Below are 12,836 nucleotides of genomic sequence, written 5' to 3'. Positions count from 1 at the left end.
CTCCAGAGAGGTGTCAGACCATTGCAGGTTCAAGGACCAGCTTTGCCACTTGCTTTCTTTCTTTCTTTTTTATTGAAGTTTGATTTGCCAACATACAACATCCAGTGCTCATCCCTGAAGGGACGGGATCAGCTTTGCCACTTTCTACATACAAATCACTTAAACTCTTTAAGTCTAGTTTTCTTTACTTTTAAAATGAGAGTTATAATACAGACTATACCTTGTAGCCTTGTTTTGGAGATGAAATTAGAGTAATAAATTGATTTGGCAAAGTGTCCAGTCACACGTAGAACAAGAAATATTTGTGGAATAACACAACAACTGTCTGGCTAGGGTACCTATGAATACCTCACAGCCTTTATGTGTTCATTCAACTGTGACCCTTTACTAGACACTTATCAACTTGTAAAGAAACTCAGATTTACTAATCTGAGCATCCTAGGACCTAGCATAGTGTGTAGTACAAAAGAGAAACTCAATATGCCTAAGTGAAGCCATACTTGGAAGGTGGTAAAATCCCTGAATGGTTAGAGGGGGAAAGGATAGAGAAAACTAGAGAGAGAAAAAATAGAATCACTAATAATAAATCTCCCTCAGGCCCATGTGTAACTTCAAGTGCTTTTAACTTTGTGCTAAACAAAGACCTTTGCGTCTTGAGTGGCGTCTTTGTTCTGTATTTTATCCAAGTTATATTTGCAAATTTATCTTTATTTTTTTTTTACTTATTTATTTATTTGAGAGAGAGTGCATGTGAGCAGGGGTAGGGGCAGAGGGATAAGGAGGGGAAGACCGAAAGAATCCTAAGCAGACTCCAGGCTGAACATGGAGCCTGACCTCAGAACCCTGAGATCATAACCTGAGCCGAAACCAAGAGTTGGACACTTAACTGACTAAACCAACCAGGTGCCCCTAATACTTGCCAATTTAATTTATAGGTGAATTCACAATGTACAGACAATGAAAGTAAGAAAGCAATGAGTCTCAAAACTCTTCAATATGACTAGATTTGTTCCAGGGTAGAGAACACTTCCTCAAATGCTTGAATAACTTAAAGAATGTTTTTTGCACATAATCTTGACACTACATTTCATATGTGCAATTCCATTCTCCAAAAACAATCGATACTACCAGATCAATGGAACAGAACTCTCAAGGGTAAGAGAAATCAATACATTCTAAATAGATGCAAATACCTCTCCTCCATTTTGACAGGAGAAACTCCCCCACATGTGCAGTTCACTGCTTCCTGTCTGCCATTTGAAATATAATTGTAAAAACAGTAGGGTTGCTGTATTTCTTAAATATATAACTCAAGTTTGGGGATTTTTTTGTTTGTTTTATTTTGAAGGTTATTTCTTGGATGTGGATTAAGGTTCTCAATGAACTAACTGGGCATTTTAAAAGTTTTTTTTTTTTTTTTTTTTTATTTCAAATAGCCCACAAAACAGTTTTGTTCAGAATATCCAAAAATCTTTGCTATAAAGACCCAAACAGAAGAAAAATGGAATCTTGCCAAAAATGCCAAATGATGGTATGGTTTATAATTGTTACTATTCCAAAAATTTAAATGTAATAGGTAAAGGCAGTAAAATAAACCATCAAGTTTATGCTGGGGGATTATACAACACTAATTTAAAGGGCTGAACTTAATGCTAAAATGTTATTTCTTTCCAATAATGCCTCCAAATAATGGTTTATATTATTAGCATTAGGGTGTGACTTATGAAATTGCTGATATTTGACCATTCTTGATTTACAGAAATGGCAATTTTACATTAACTCTTTTTGACCTGGTATGTTGAACTTTTCCAGAAATATATATTGCCTACTTAATATCCATAATAATTTACATGCATGTCTTTTAGAGCATGTGACATACTGAATTGTAATTAATTGTTTATAATCTCATTTTTGCCCTATATTATGAACGTCTGCAGACAAATCATTTCTCCTTTATTTTCATGTTCCTGAAATCTATCACGGTCTGGTACATAGCAGTTCTTGCAGTGTTTGGCAACAATAGTAACATGTTTGAGAACAGGATGACTGCTTAGGAAAGAACATACAAAAAATAAAAGTTGGGTGGCTTAGAGGTTTAGCGCCTGCATTTGGCCCAGGGCATGATCCTGGAGTCCCGGGATCAAGTTCCACATCGGGCTCCTTGCATGGAGCCTGCTTCCTCTGCCTGTGTCTCTGCCTCTCTCTGTCTCTCATGAATAAATAAAATCAATCAACAAATAAATGTCAAGTTCTAGTACAAGTTACCGCAAACTTTGTTAAAATTAGGATGGCTCAAAAGCTAATATCTACTGGCAAACCCAAATATTTCTTGAAAATACAGTATTTCAACCACTACTACTCCATACCAGAGAAATACTAACTGCAAATTTTCTTTATTCAGAGACCAGATACCCACTACATAGAACTCACATTTCTTCCTCTTCTTCTTTTTTACCATTCGCTTCAGTACATCCCAGAGCAAAAGAAGGTAAAAGGAAGCAGAAATGCTTTAAATGGTTAATGCACTCCTTGCTTGTAAATGTTCTATGTTCTAATGAAAGGAAAAGGGGGACTTCTTAGAGATGACAAATTCTAATGGTGCAAATAGGATTGTTAAAATATCTGTGGATTTCAACCTTTGTTATTATCTTTTAAATTGATGCTATAATTTAAAAATGCATACTATCTTCCAAATTTTTGAAATTTAAATACTGTATTATTTTTTTGAATCTGTACTTCCTAGGTCTAATCATATTAAGACTAAGAGATTCCCCAACCTGAGAGAAAGGTTACAGATGCTTTTGAGAAGGCTAGAAATCCTGAGAAATAAGAAATCCTAGTAACATATGTCAAACCAAACAAAGAGAGACTTGAGAGAGGAAAATTGGCAACATCTAATGTGGGTGTCCACCCAGGCCTCAGGGAATATACTCAGGAGGTATTTATAACTACATTATTCCTTGCTTCATAATTTAAAGTTCAATCCAACTCATTAGATCTTTAATCTCAATTTCAACTTCAATATCCATATCTAAATTCCTGGTGTTATCATATTTCATATTCAGTCAACTAATACAGGTCATAACTAAAACACAAATTCCACTTAACTTTACCAAATAAGAGAGTTGTTTTATGAAGAAGGTCAACTAAATATGATGGGTAAACAGAATATAGCTGATCAAATGGGAAACTGTTCAAACACCAAAACTAATAACATTCTAGTTAACCTTGAAACATTTCTATCAAATGTTTGATGATTATAATTTGAGGGTATGTATTAGTATTTTTTTATTTATATTTCGATTTGATGAAAATAATTTAAAACAGTAATCACAATACATTCATAAAAGTTACACAAAGACCGAATTTCCATAATGACTATAATCATCACAACAAACCACTGATTTCTAACTATTTGGTCTGCTTGTTAGATCTGATTATACTCTCTGGTTATTTATTACATATCAATACACAGATATTCAAAAATAGTAGGGCAGACAACTCAATTTGGCTTATAGGATTAACTTGCAGCAGTTGAGCTCCACCTACAGGCAAAAAAATAATTCTTTACCATCAATTTTAAAATAGATTTTTCAAAAGACCAGCTCCAAATAATCCCAAACTTACAATTAACTTTGAGTGCACATTAGAATAACCTGGGGTACTTTCTTAAACTTAAGGTCCCATACCACAAATTCTGATGGACTTAGTCTGAGGTGGGGCCTGTTCTCAGGTGATCTAAATGTACAGAAAAGATTGAAAGGCACTGATTTAAGTCTTTAGCAGCACATATTCTAAAAAAAAAAAAAAAAAAAAAAAAAAAAAAAACATCAGAAATACTCAAATACCATATTTTATTTCTGATGAAATTGAGTCCCACTATACCTACTGTTTTATGTTTTTCAAAGATTAAAACTAAATTCAGTTGATATAAATGTCTTATCACTATTAGGCTGCAAAAACTGAGGTGACACTGATTTTTTTTAAATCCACTTTTATATTATTCTCTAGCCCAGAATTAATCAAGGGAGTATGTCTGTGGTGGGGAGTAGAGTTCTTAAACCTGGAGGCACATTAGTATATCTGGGGAGATTTTACAAAGTATTGTTACCCTAAACTATTATCTGTTCTTAGAAGTTAGAAAAGCAGTGAGGGGAGAAGTAACCAGAATGGGGCAAGAAAGAGACTTCTGGGTGATGGAATTTTCTGTTTCTTGATCTGGATGATAGGTATATGGGTATATTTGGTTTGTAAAAATTTAGCAACCTGTATAGTTAAGATACATGCACTGTGAAATAAATTCTGTATGCATGTCATACTTCAATTAAAATCTAAAAAGTTAAAAAGGAGAATGTGTCCGGGTTTCACTTCAGACCAAATGATTCAGAATCTATGGCAGTGGGGCCTAGCCATCAGTATTTCTTTGAACATTTCCTTAGTGAATCTAATTGGCAGTTAGGATGAAAAACCATTTCATGTATACATCACATAATGTATCACTTATATTCATTCACTTATTAATCCACTCATTACACAAACTTTAAGAACCATCTGCTTATTAGACTAAACTCAGGATATAAAGATAAAAGGGACCCGGGGCACCCGGTGGCTCAATTGGTTAAGTGTCTGCCTTTGGCTCAGCATCCTGGGATCAGCTCAGTGTCTTAGGATCGAGCACCATTTCAGGGCTCCCTGCTTAGGAAAAGATTCTACTCTGTAAATTTGTTGAAATCATTTTGTTAAATACCATCCCCAGCTTACATGTGAAGTACACAACAACCTTGCTTGTAGATTTAACATCCAAAGTGATAAACAGCTTTAACAGGGTCTAGTTGTTTCTTTACCAATAGAAACAATACCACAAATTTTCAGTAAAATTATACTCCTTGCCTAAAGGGCTGGTAGGCTAATCCATTGCTTGAATCGGAAAATGACTGAAGGATAATGGACTACTTCTAGCACATGCAGATGAAAAGGCTGGATATTTGAATGGACATCCTATCTGGCTGGCAGCTATGCCCTTATAATTCAACTCAGACTGAGTAGTAATATTCCTTTAAATTTAACTATCTTTTTTTATCCCATTATAATTTTTTAAGATTCTTAGAGATTTTTCTGGTTTTTCAAGGTAAAATTAACTTGAGACTTGAACTAGAGTTAAGCTTTTATGCCAAAAGCACTAATAATTTTGGAATTTTTTGCACTCAAGTGGTCATGACACAAGCATGAAAATTTCTAGGTTGGAGTGAAAAATTATTTTCCCTTTGAAATTCTGTACTTTCTACTCTATCCTGTTCTCATTTTTTCTTTTTATTTCTGATTGTAGGCAGGAGAGGTAGGATGAAGGAGGGAGAAAGAATATGAATACTAAAAATCTGGCGGAAGAGTTAAAAATCTAGTTAAAAATAGATGTTTTGGAGGGCACCTGGGTGTCTCAGTTGGCTAAGCATCCTAACTCTTGATTTTGGCACAGGTCATGATCTCAGGGTCCTGGGATGGAGACTCGAGTTAGGCTCTCAGCTCAGCAGGGAGTCTGCTTGAGATACTCATTCTCCCTCTCTCTATGCCTCTTCCCCAACTCATGTGCATATGTTCTCTCTCTCAAATAAATAAATAAATCTTAAAAAAAAAATAGGTGTTTTGGTGTTTTCACCATTTATTAGGGCAAATTTTACCAAATAAGCTTTAGTTGTTTTGTTTTAAACAAAGGCAGACTGCCATATGCAGCACCTCATTTGGATGCATCTGGAGTCTTGGAAGCTTGACTACTCTACACTCTCCTGCAAACAGAACTTGAAAGCTTGTTAGGTTCTAGCAGGGGAGTGCAGCTACTCGTATACCCTTGACTGAAGAATGGTCCTCCTCTATCGGGGACGGTCATCCTCTTCGACTGAGTGTGCAGCTTCAGGAGGGACACACATGGAACGGTGAGGAAGGGGACACCCGCCTAGCCAGCCAGATCAGCTCAATCAACCCTGGTGATCAATGGGGTGACAGATGTCAAGCCAGATAGCCCTCACATCTGTTCTATTTAGTTCTTAAAGAAAATTCAGGGCAGCCCGGGTGGCTCAGCGGTTTAGTGCCTCCTTCAGCCCAGGGCCTGATCCTGGAGGCCCGGGATTGAGTCCCACACGTTGGGCTCCCTGCATGGAACCTGCTTCTCCTTCTGGCTGTGTGTGTGTGTCTGTCTGTCTCTCTTTCTCTCTCCGTGTCTCTCATGAATAGATAAAATCTTTAAAAAAAAAAAAAAAAAGAAAATTCAGCTCTGCTAAATTATAAGTTATACAGATTACAGGGTATATAAGTATTGGAAACGATTAAAATCAATAAGATAGTAAAATTGATGACTTAAGCACTTAAATATAACAACTATTTGTTTCATTTATTAAAAACTCAAAATGGGGGTGCCTGTTGATCATCTGACTCTTGGGTTTCAGCTCAGGTCATAATCTCAGGGTTTTGAGATGGAGCCCTGCAACAGGTTCTATGCTCAGGTGGAGCTGTTTGAGATTCTCTCTCTCCTTCTCCCTCTGCTCCTGCCCCCACCCCCGTTCATGTGTGCTTTCTCCTTCTAAAAATAAATAAACCTTTTTAAAAAACTTAAAACTGTATTTTTTGCCACATTATAAAGCTAATCTTTAAAAAATTCATAGTTGTTAAAAATCAAAGTGCATGTCTTAAACCAGAGAGAGAAAATATTGAATGTATATGTGATCTGACTTAAAGTTACTGAGCTGATGTGATGTGTAGCACTAAATATTGTCAATAGTGGCCCAAAGTTAATCTACTATACTTAAATATTATTTCTGAATATAAAAGTTTTTAACATCAGTGGACACTTCTGGGAATTACTTTTCTGGTTACATAAAGGATAAAATTGGGGGACCAAAGCAATGACAACATGGAAATATATTTTTTTAAAGTTTTTTTCTTTTAAGTTTTCTATATGAAGTTGAGAAACAGATGAAAAAATATTATTTACATGTAGTAATGTCTATTATTATCTCCAAATGTAGGTGATCCAAAGAAAAAATATTTTTAAAGATTTCATTTATTTATTACAGAGAGAAAGAGAGTGCACACAGGAGCTGGGAGGGGAAGGGCAGAGGGAGAGGGAGAAGCTGACTCCCTGCTGAGCAGGGAACCCAACACTGGGCTCCATCCCAGGACCCCAAGATCATGACCTCAGCCGAAGTCAGACACTTAACTGAGCGACCCAGGTGCCCTGAAAACATTTTTTAAAGCAATATTATTTAAAATGTATACCATAAGGTTGTAATAATAAAATCATAAAGGAGAGTATTTCAATTAAGTTAAATTTCAAGAGTCACAAACTCAACAACTCTTTATCACCAGACATACACTTAAATTTCTTTTATGATACCACTGAGATTAGGAGAGGTATACAGTATAAATCAGACTTGAAAAGATATTTAAGAATGTTTTCAGACCCCCCCACACACTTTCATAACCAGTTTTGACAAATTTTACCTAAATCTGAGGGCTTCTCTTTTCATTCTCTACATTACTGTTCATATTGGCATTAAACAAACATAGCATTCCACGTCTAACATATTGTTTACCCCACATATAAAAATTTATAGAGGCTTTTAAAAAAGAGATTTAGAGAGAGATGAAGTAGAATTTGACTCATAGGACCAGTGCTATAAATACTTTAAAACTGGTCTGTTTGAGGCCTCCAAACAGGCTAACACACAAATAGTATACATATCAAACATTATGAAAATAGTGTTTAAAAAAATAAGTTGAATAGAGGACTCGATGCTAATTTGAAGTGAAGTATAAAAAGACAAACTGATACCTAGAAGCACAGTAATTGACTCACCTGCGGCTAACTGATTTCTTCACTTCTCCCTCTCCAGCTGACTTAACATTTCCACTAGGGTCCTTTTTTAACTTTTTTGCAATTCTTTCCCTCATCAGATTCTTCTCATCACCATCAAGATATTCATCATGCTCTGCACCTTCACATTCTCCGTCCTGTAGAAATTGAAATGGAGTATTTGCCAGGCATCCCATCTCTCTTTACACTTCCAGAGACCCATTTCAGACTCTCCTTATTGCAGGCTAGGCCAGTTTTGCCTTTTGTTTTGTCTTGAATTAGTGAGGGCTTAAAGAATCTGTTCCAGGTGGGAATACTCCTGGGGTCTGCTCTAAGCCAATTATGTAAGTAGGGGATACCTGAGTAAGAGGTGTTTGCTTACTTCACCCAGAGTCCCTCTGTGCAGCATGGGCTGTGCTCCCTGTGTGTCACCCAGGATATTGTCTATCTACATTTCTATTCTTTCCCAGTGGGAAAAGTGGCTTCTGTAGGCAGTTTGCCAGCATACTGACCTGAACCAGAGATTAATTCATGTAGATGAGGACGAGGTAGAAAGCTGAGATTCCTTCCTATCTTCCCCGTCATACCAGTTACTCCTCTTCTCAGAATCGTTCAGTGAATCACCAACTCACTCACAACCCTCTACAATCGGTACCTCCCTGACATAGTCTCCTACAGCTCCAGGCCAGGAACATGAGCCAACTTTGGAGCTAGTGCTCAATCCATCTCTAAACACCCATATACCATATATTTGCATTGCTTGCTCTTTCATCTCCTTCAGGTCTTTTCTATCAGCTTTAATAGCCAATACAACTAATAAAGATCACCACAGTCTTGAAGGAGGATCCTCTGAATTGTGTATATAAAAGAATACTATGATAAATGGATATCCATGTAGCAACATTTAAACTTTTAACAAAAATAATTGATATCTGAATTTTGAGCATTCAAGTAGTGAGGGGGAGAAAAAAATTGGCTAGAAATTCATATACATATAAGATTTCAGTTTTTTAGGGAAATACACATCTACCCACACACTTGAAGGAAATATTCCAATCGAAATAAATGATTTACTTTCTCAAATTTTTAGACTTTTTTCAGAATTTTAAATGTATAATTATAAAAGTAACATACACTACCTTTTAAGGAAAAAATAATCTTTTATAAACATTTTGAATTTTCTATTGTTCAAATATATTTATGCTAAAATTAATACTTACTTTAGCTGAATCTCCTACTGCATCACCTTTTTCACTACAAAAAGAGTGAAAACAAATAAATTTTAGCTTCAAAGTGAAACTACTAAAATTATTGAAATTTTAGTATTATTCACATTTAGAATATTTTGCTGGGATCAAAAGTTCAAGAACCTATTTCAACATAGCAATTTCAGAATGGCATTGCGGAATAAATAGAAACATTCTTCAAGAGAGTCATTTTTATAAATAGAATAAGAAGTATGCTTCATTAGCACATATATGAATTCACTAGAATTAACAGAAAAAAAGCAAACAACAACCAACGGTGCTTTTTTATGAACAAAGTACTGCAGTAAACAGTTTCTTCTGTTGGCTTGATGTAGTCTGGCTGAAAAAAAATCAAATCCTTCAAATACAAGGATATTAAGAAAAGATTTTTTTGAAATAGAATTTTTGAGAATAAGCTAAACTCAGAGCCATAGCATTTTAATCCCCCTTTGAGACACCAGCTCAGTATTTCATGTGTAATTATATTTAACATCTTCACTTTGCAAGGAGAAGCAATTCAGACACTTTCCTGTTAACTACTAAAATATGTAAGAAATAACTACTCAGTGAATTGGTCTCAAATGTAGTGACTTCTACACAAAACCTTTCAACTCTGACTTGTTTACCCATCGTACCAACAGGCACAAAAATGCTTCAAAGAGAAAGTTAACAAAGCAACTTTGAATTAAACATTAAATTTTCAAAGCAAACTCCTATTCAAACAATCCCAAGATTTAAAAGTTTAGCAGTTAATTTTAAATTTAGTTAGTTCAACAGAAATAGATGAAAGGGCCAGAGTGCTTCCCTCCTTTAGGCTAGAAGCTCTGCTATCTCCATCACCAAAATGCTTTCGTTTTTTGTCTGAGTTTAAAAAAAATTGGACTTAAAAGAACTGACCAGGGCGTCTGGGTGGCTTAGTCGTTAAGTATCTGACTCTTGATTTCTGCTCAGGTCATGATCTCAGAGTTGTGAGATGGAGCCTCACACCAGGCTCTGCATGCAGTGGGGAGTCTACTTGAGATTCTCTCACCCTCTCCCTCTGCCCCCTCTCCATCCCCACACGCTCTCTAATAAATAAATCTTTCAAAAAAGAAAATGAAAAAGAGAGAGAGAGAGAGAGAACTGATCACTTTGTTACAAAGGCAAGAAAATACCTGAGCCAGAAAATAATGTAGCATACTAACCTTCCAACAGCTGGAACAGAACTGAGATGGGGATCATCCTTAAGCAAGTCATGACTACTTTTGCTTTTCCCCTTCATGCTCTGGGAAAAAATGTAGGATATAATCAAAAGTGAGGAAGAAATAAATCTTTCAAAAGGATAAATAACACATTTACATTAAATCTAGTACTTGTAAAATATGGCTAGCAAAAGATACATGTTCCTGAAATTGTCAGTATAAATTAGAGCTTTATAAATAAGAAGCTAACTCTCACATTGATTGAAAACATTTTAAAAACACATTTTCTTCCAAAAAAATCCTTTTCAAACACTGAATCTTCAGTATGATTTACCTAAAATTAAACTAATTCTTTGACCCAGATAGTAAAACTTAGAAGAAAATATACAAGAGTAATTTGAAGTAAATGCACACCGCTTTTTTTTTTTTAAAGATTTTATTTATTCATTCATGAGAGACAGAGAGAGAGAGAGGCAGAGACACAGGCAGAGGGAGAAGCAGGCTCCACGCAGGGAGCTGGATATGGGACTCGATCCCGGGACTCCAGGATCACGCCCTGGGCCAAAGGCAGGTACCAAACCACTGAACCACCCAGGAATCCCAACACACAACTGTTTTTCAAACATACTTGCGATATTGCACAGAATTACCTGTAAACATGTATTCTGTTTCTCTCAAAGCCCTATTACATTCTCTAACCTTTAGCACAGAACCAGAAAAGCTTAATAGTTTAAAAAAGAAAGGTTTTATAGGCCACTTAATGTGGTCTCTCACCCAAAGCAGGAATCTCTTTGGACTCACTGCTAACTAGTCACCCAGTGTCTCAACACTTGAAGGGAGCTTATAACCTTAGACACATACAAAAATCACTCCTTTTTAAATGTCTTCTATTTTTGGACAGTTTTCTAATTAGAGAAAAAATAATCTATGTGTAATTTCCAACCATCCAACCAATCCTAGTTCTACATTTTAGAACTAAAAACGAACTATTAACAATTTGTTACCATGTATACTAGAGTTTAGTTTAAATACAAAGAGATTGGTAGGTATAATGATGGCCCCCTAAAGATGTCTACCACCTCGTCCTCAAAACCTTTGTATATGTTACCTTACATGGCAAAAGGGATTTTGCAGGTAAATTAAGGATTCTGAGACGAGGACATTATCCTGGATTGTCAGGGTATATCCAATGTAATCACAAAAGTCTTTACAAATGAAATAAGGAGGCAGGAGAGTCTGTTTCAGAATGATAAAGCTTAGAAAGACTCTATGGGGGATCCCTGGGTGGCTCAACGGTTTAGCCCCTGCCTTCGGCCCAGGGCATAATCCCGGAGTCCCGGGATCGAGTCCCACATCAGGCTCCCTGCATGGAGCCTGCTTCTCCCTCTGCCTGTGTCTCTGCCTCTCTCTCACACATCTCTGTGTTTCTCATGAATAAATAAATAAAATCTTAAAAAAAAAAAAAGACTCTGTGGGTTATTGTTGGCTTTGAAGATGGAGGAAAGGACTTTGAAGATGGAGGAAAGGGCCACAAGGAATGCAAATAGGCTCTAAAAGTTGGAACAGTTAGGGGAAGAGATTCTCCCCAGAGCCTACAGAAGGAAGGCAGCCCTACCAATACCCCAAAATGTAGCCTAGTGAAACCTGTTTTGAACCTCTGACTCTGACCTCCAGAATTGTAACATATTAAATCTGTGTTGCTTTAAGCCACTAAATTTATCGTAATAAATTACAGTTACAGCAGAAATATGAGATGAATATAAGTATATTAACATCTTTTAAAATTAAATACAAACTAGAAAGATAAGTAAAGTTTAGTACAATTTAATGAGGCAAAACAGTTTATAGACTGTCCAACACTTCTTACAACCTCTGTGCAAAAGGCCTTGCAGCATTCTTCATGTCATGTCTACCCCCAGATCCCAACTTTTTGGGAAACTTTAATTTCTTGGAATAAATAAGAAGACAAAGTATTCTTACTTTTTATTCTCAAAAGTGGTGTATTTGTCTATCAATGTAACTTTCTAAGTGAGAAAAAGCTTTCTTAAAGTGTAGGATTTGAGGTAAAAATGTTAGCATATCTAACAGTGAGAGAAATACTATGTGTATCACTGTCAGTGTGACACAGCTTAATCACTATTTTTAAATCTAGCTATTGAGATACTTTTATAATGGACCTAATGTTTAACTTGCCTCATGAAAACTACTTGTCTGATTGTAAGTTTTCACTCGAAAAATATTTTCTGACATCTGTTTTTAAATTATACAAAGATTCAGGAGTAAACTTTAAACCAGCAAAGACATTTGAATAAAACTATCATTTAAGAAAGCAAAATGAAGGAAGGCATCTTCCATAAAAGCTTTTTAAACATCTGAAGCCTCAGATCACATTTTTATGTAGTTTTTACTTCTCCAAAGTATGTCCAATTCCTCAAGCATTCTCCATGGGCAGTGGGAGTTCTTGGCTTCATCACCATTCTCCTCATGATCCTCCCCCCTTCCTCTGAATGCATCTAGTTTGTCAGTTTCTCTCTTTCTCCTTCCTTCCTTCCTTCCTTCCTTCCT

General features: G+C 35.9%; 1 protein-coding gene across 1 annotated transcript in view; it reads right to left on the bottom strand.

Moving 5' to 3' along the window:
• CWC27 (CWC27 spliceosome associated cyclophilin) overlaps positions 1-12,836 on the bottom strand; it is a 192,422-nt gene that overhangs the window by 152,126 nt on the left and 27,460 nt on the right. The window contains exons 8-10 of the mRNA XM_077897982.1: positions 10,275-10,354; positions 9,064-9,097; positions 7,847-8,001 (exon numbers count right to left, since the gene is read on the bottom strand). Of these exons, the coding sequence (XP_077754108.1) occupies positions 7,847-8,001; positions 9,064-9,097; positions 10,275-10,354 (269 nt within the window). The remainder of the gene's footprint in view (positions 1-7,846; positions 8,002-9,063; positions 9,098-10,274; positions 10,355-12,836) is intronic.

The sequence above is a fragment of the Canis aureus genome, chromosome 5 (assembly GCF_053574225.1).
Source record: "Canis aureus isolate CA01 chromosome 5, VMU_Caureus_v.1.0, whole genome shotgun sequence".
In the NCBI taxonomy this organism is placed as follows: domain Eukaryota; kingdom Metazoa; phylum Chordata; class Mammalia; order Carnivora; family Canidae; genus Canis; species Canis aureus.
The sequence above is the reverse complement of the archived record's forward strand: the minus strand, read 5'-3'. Positions and strand labels throughout refer to the sequence as shown.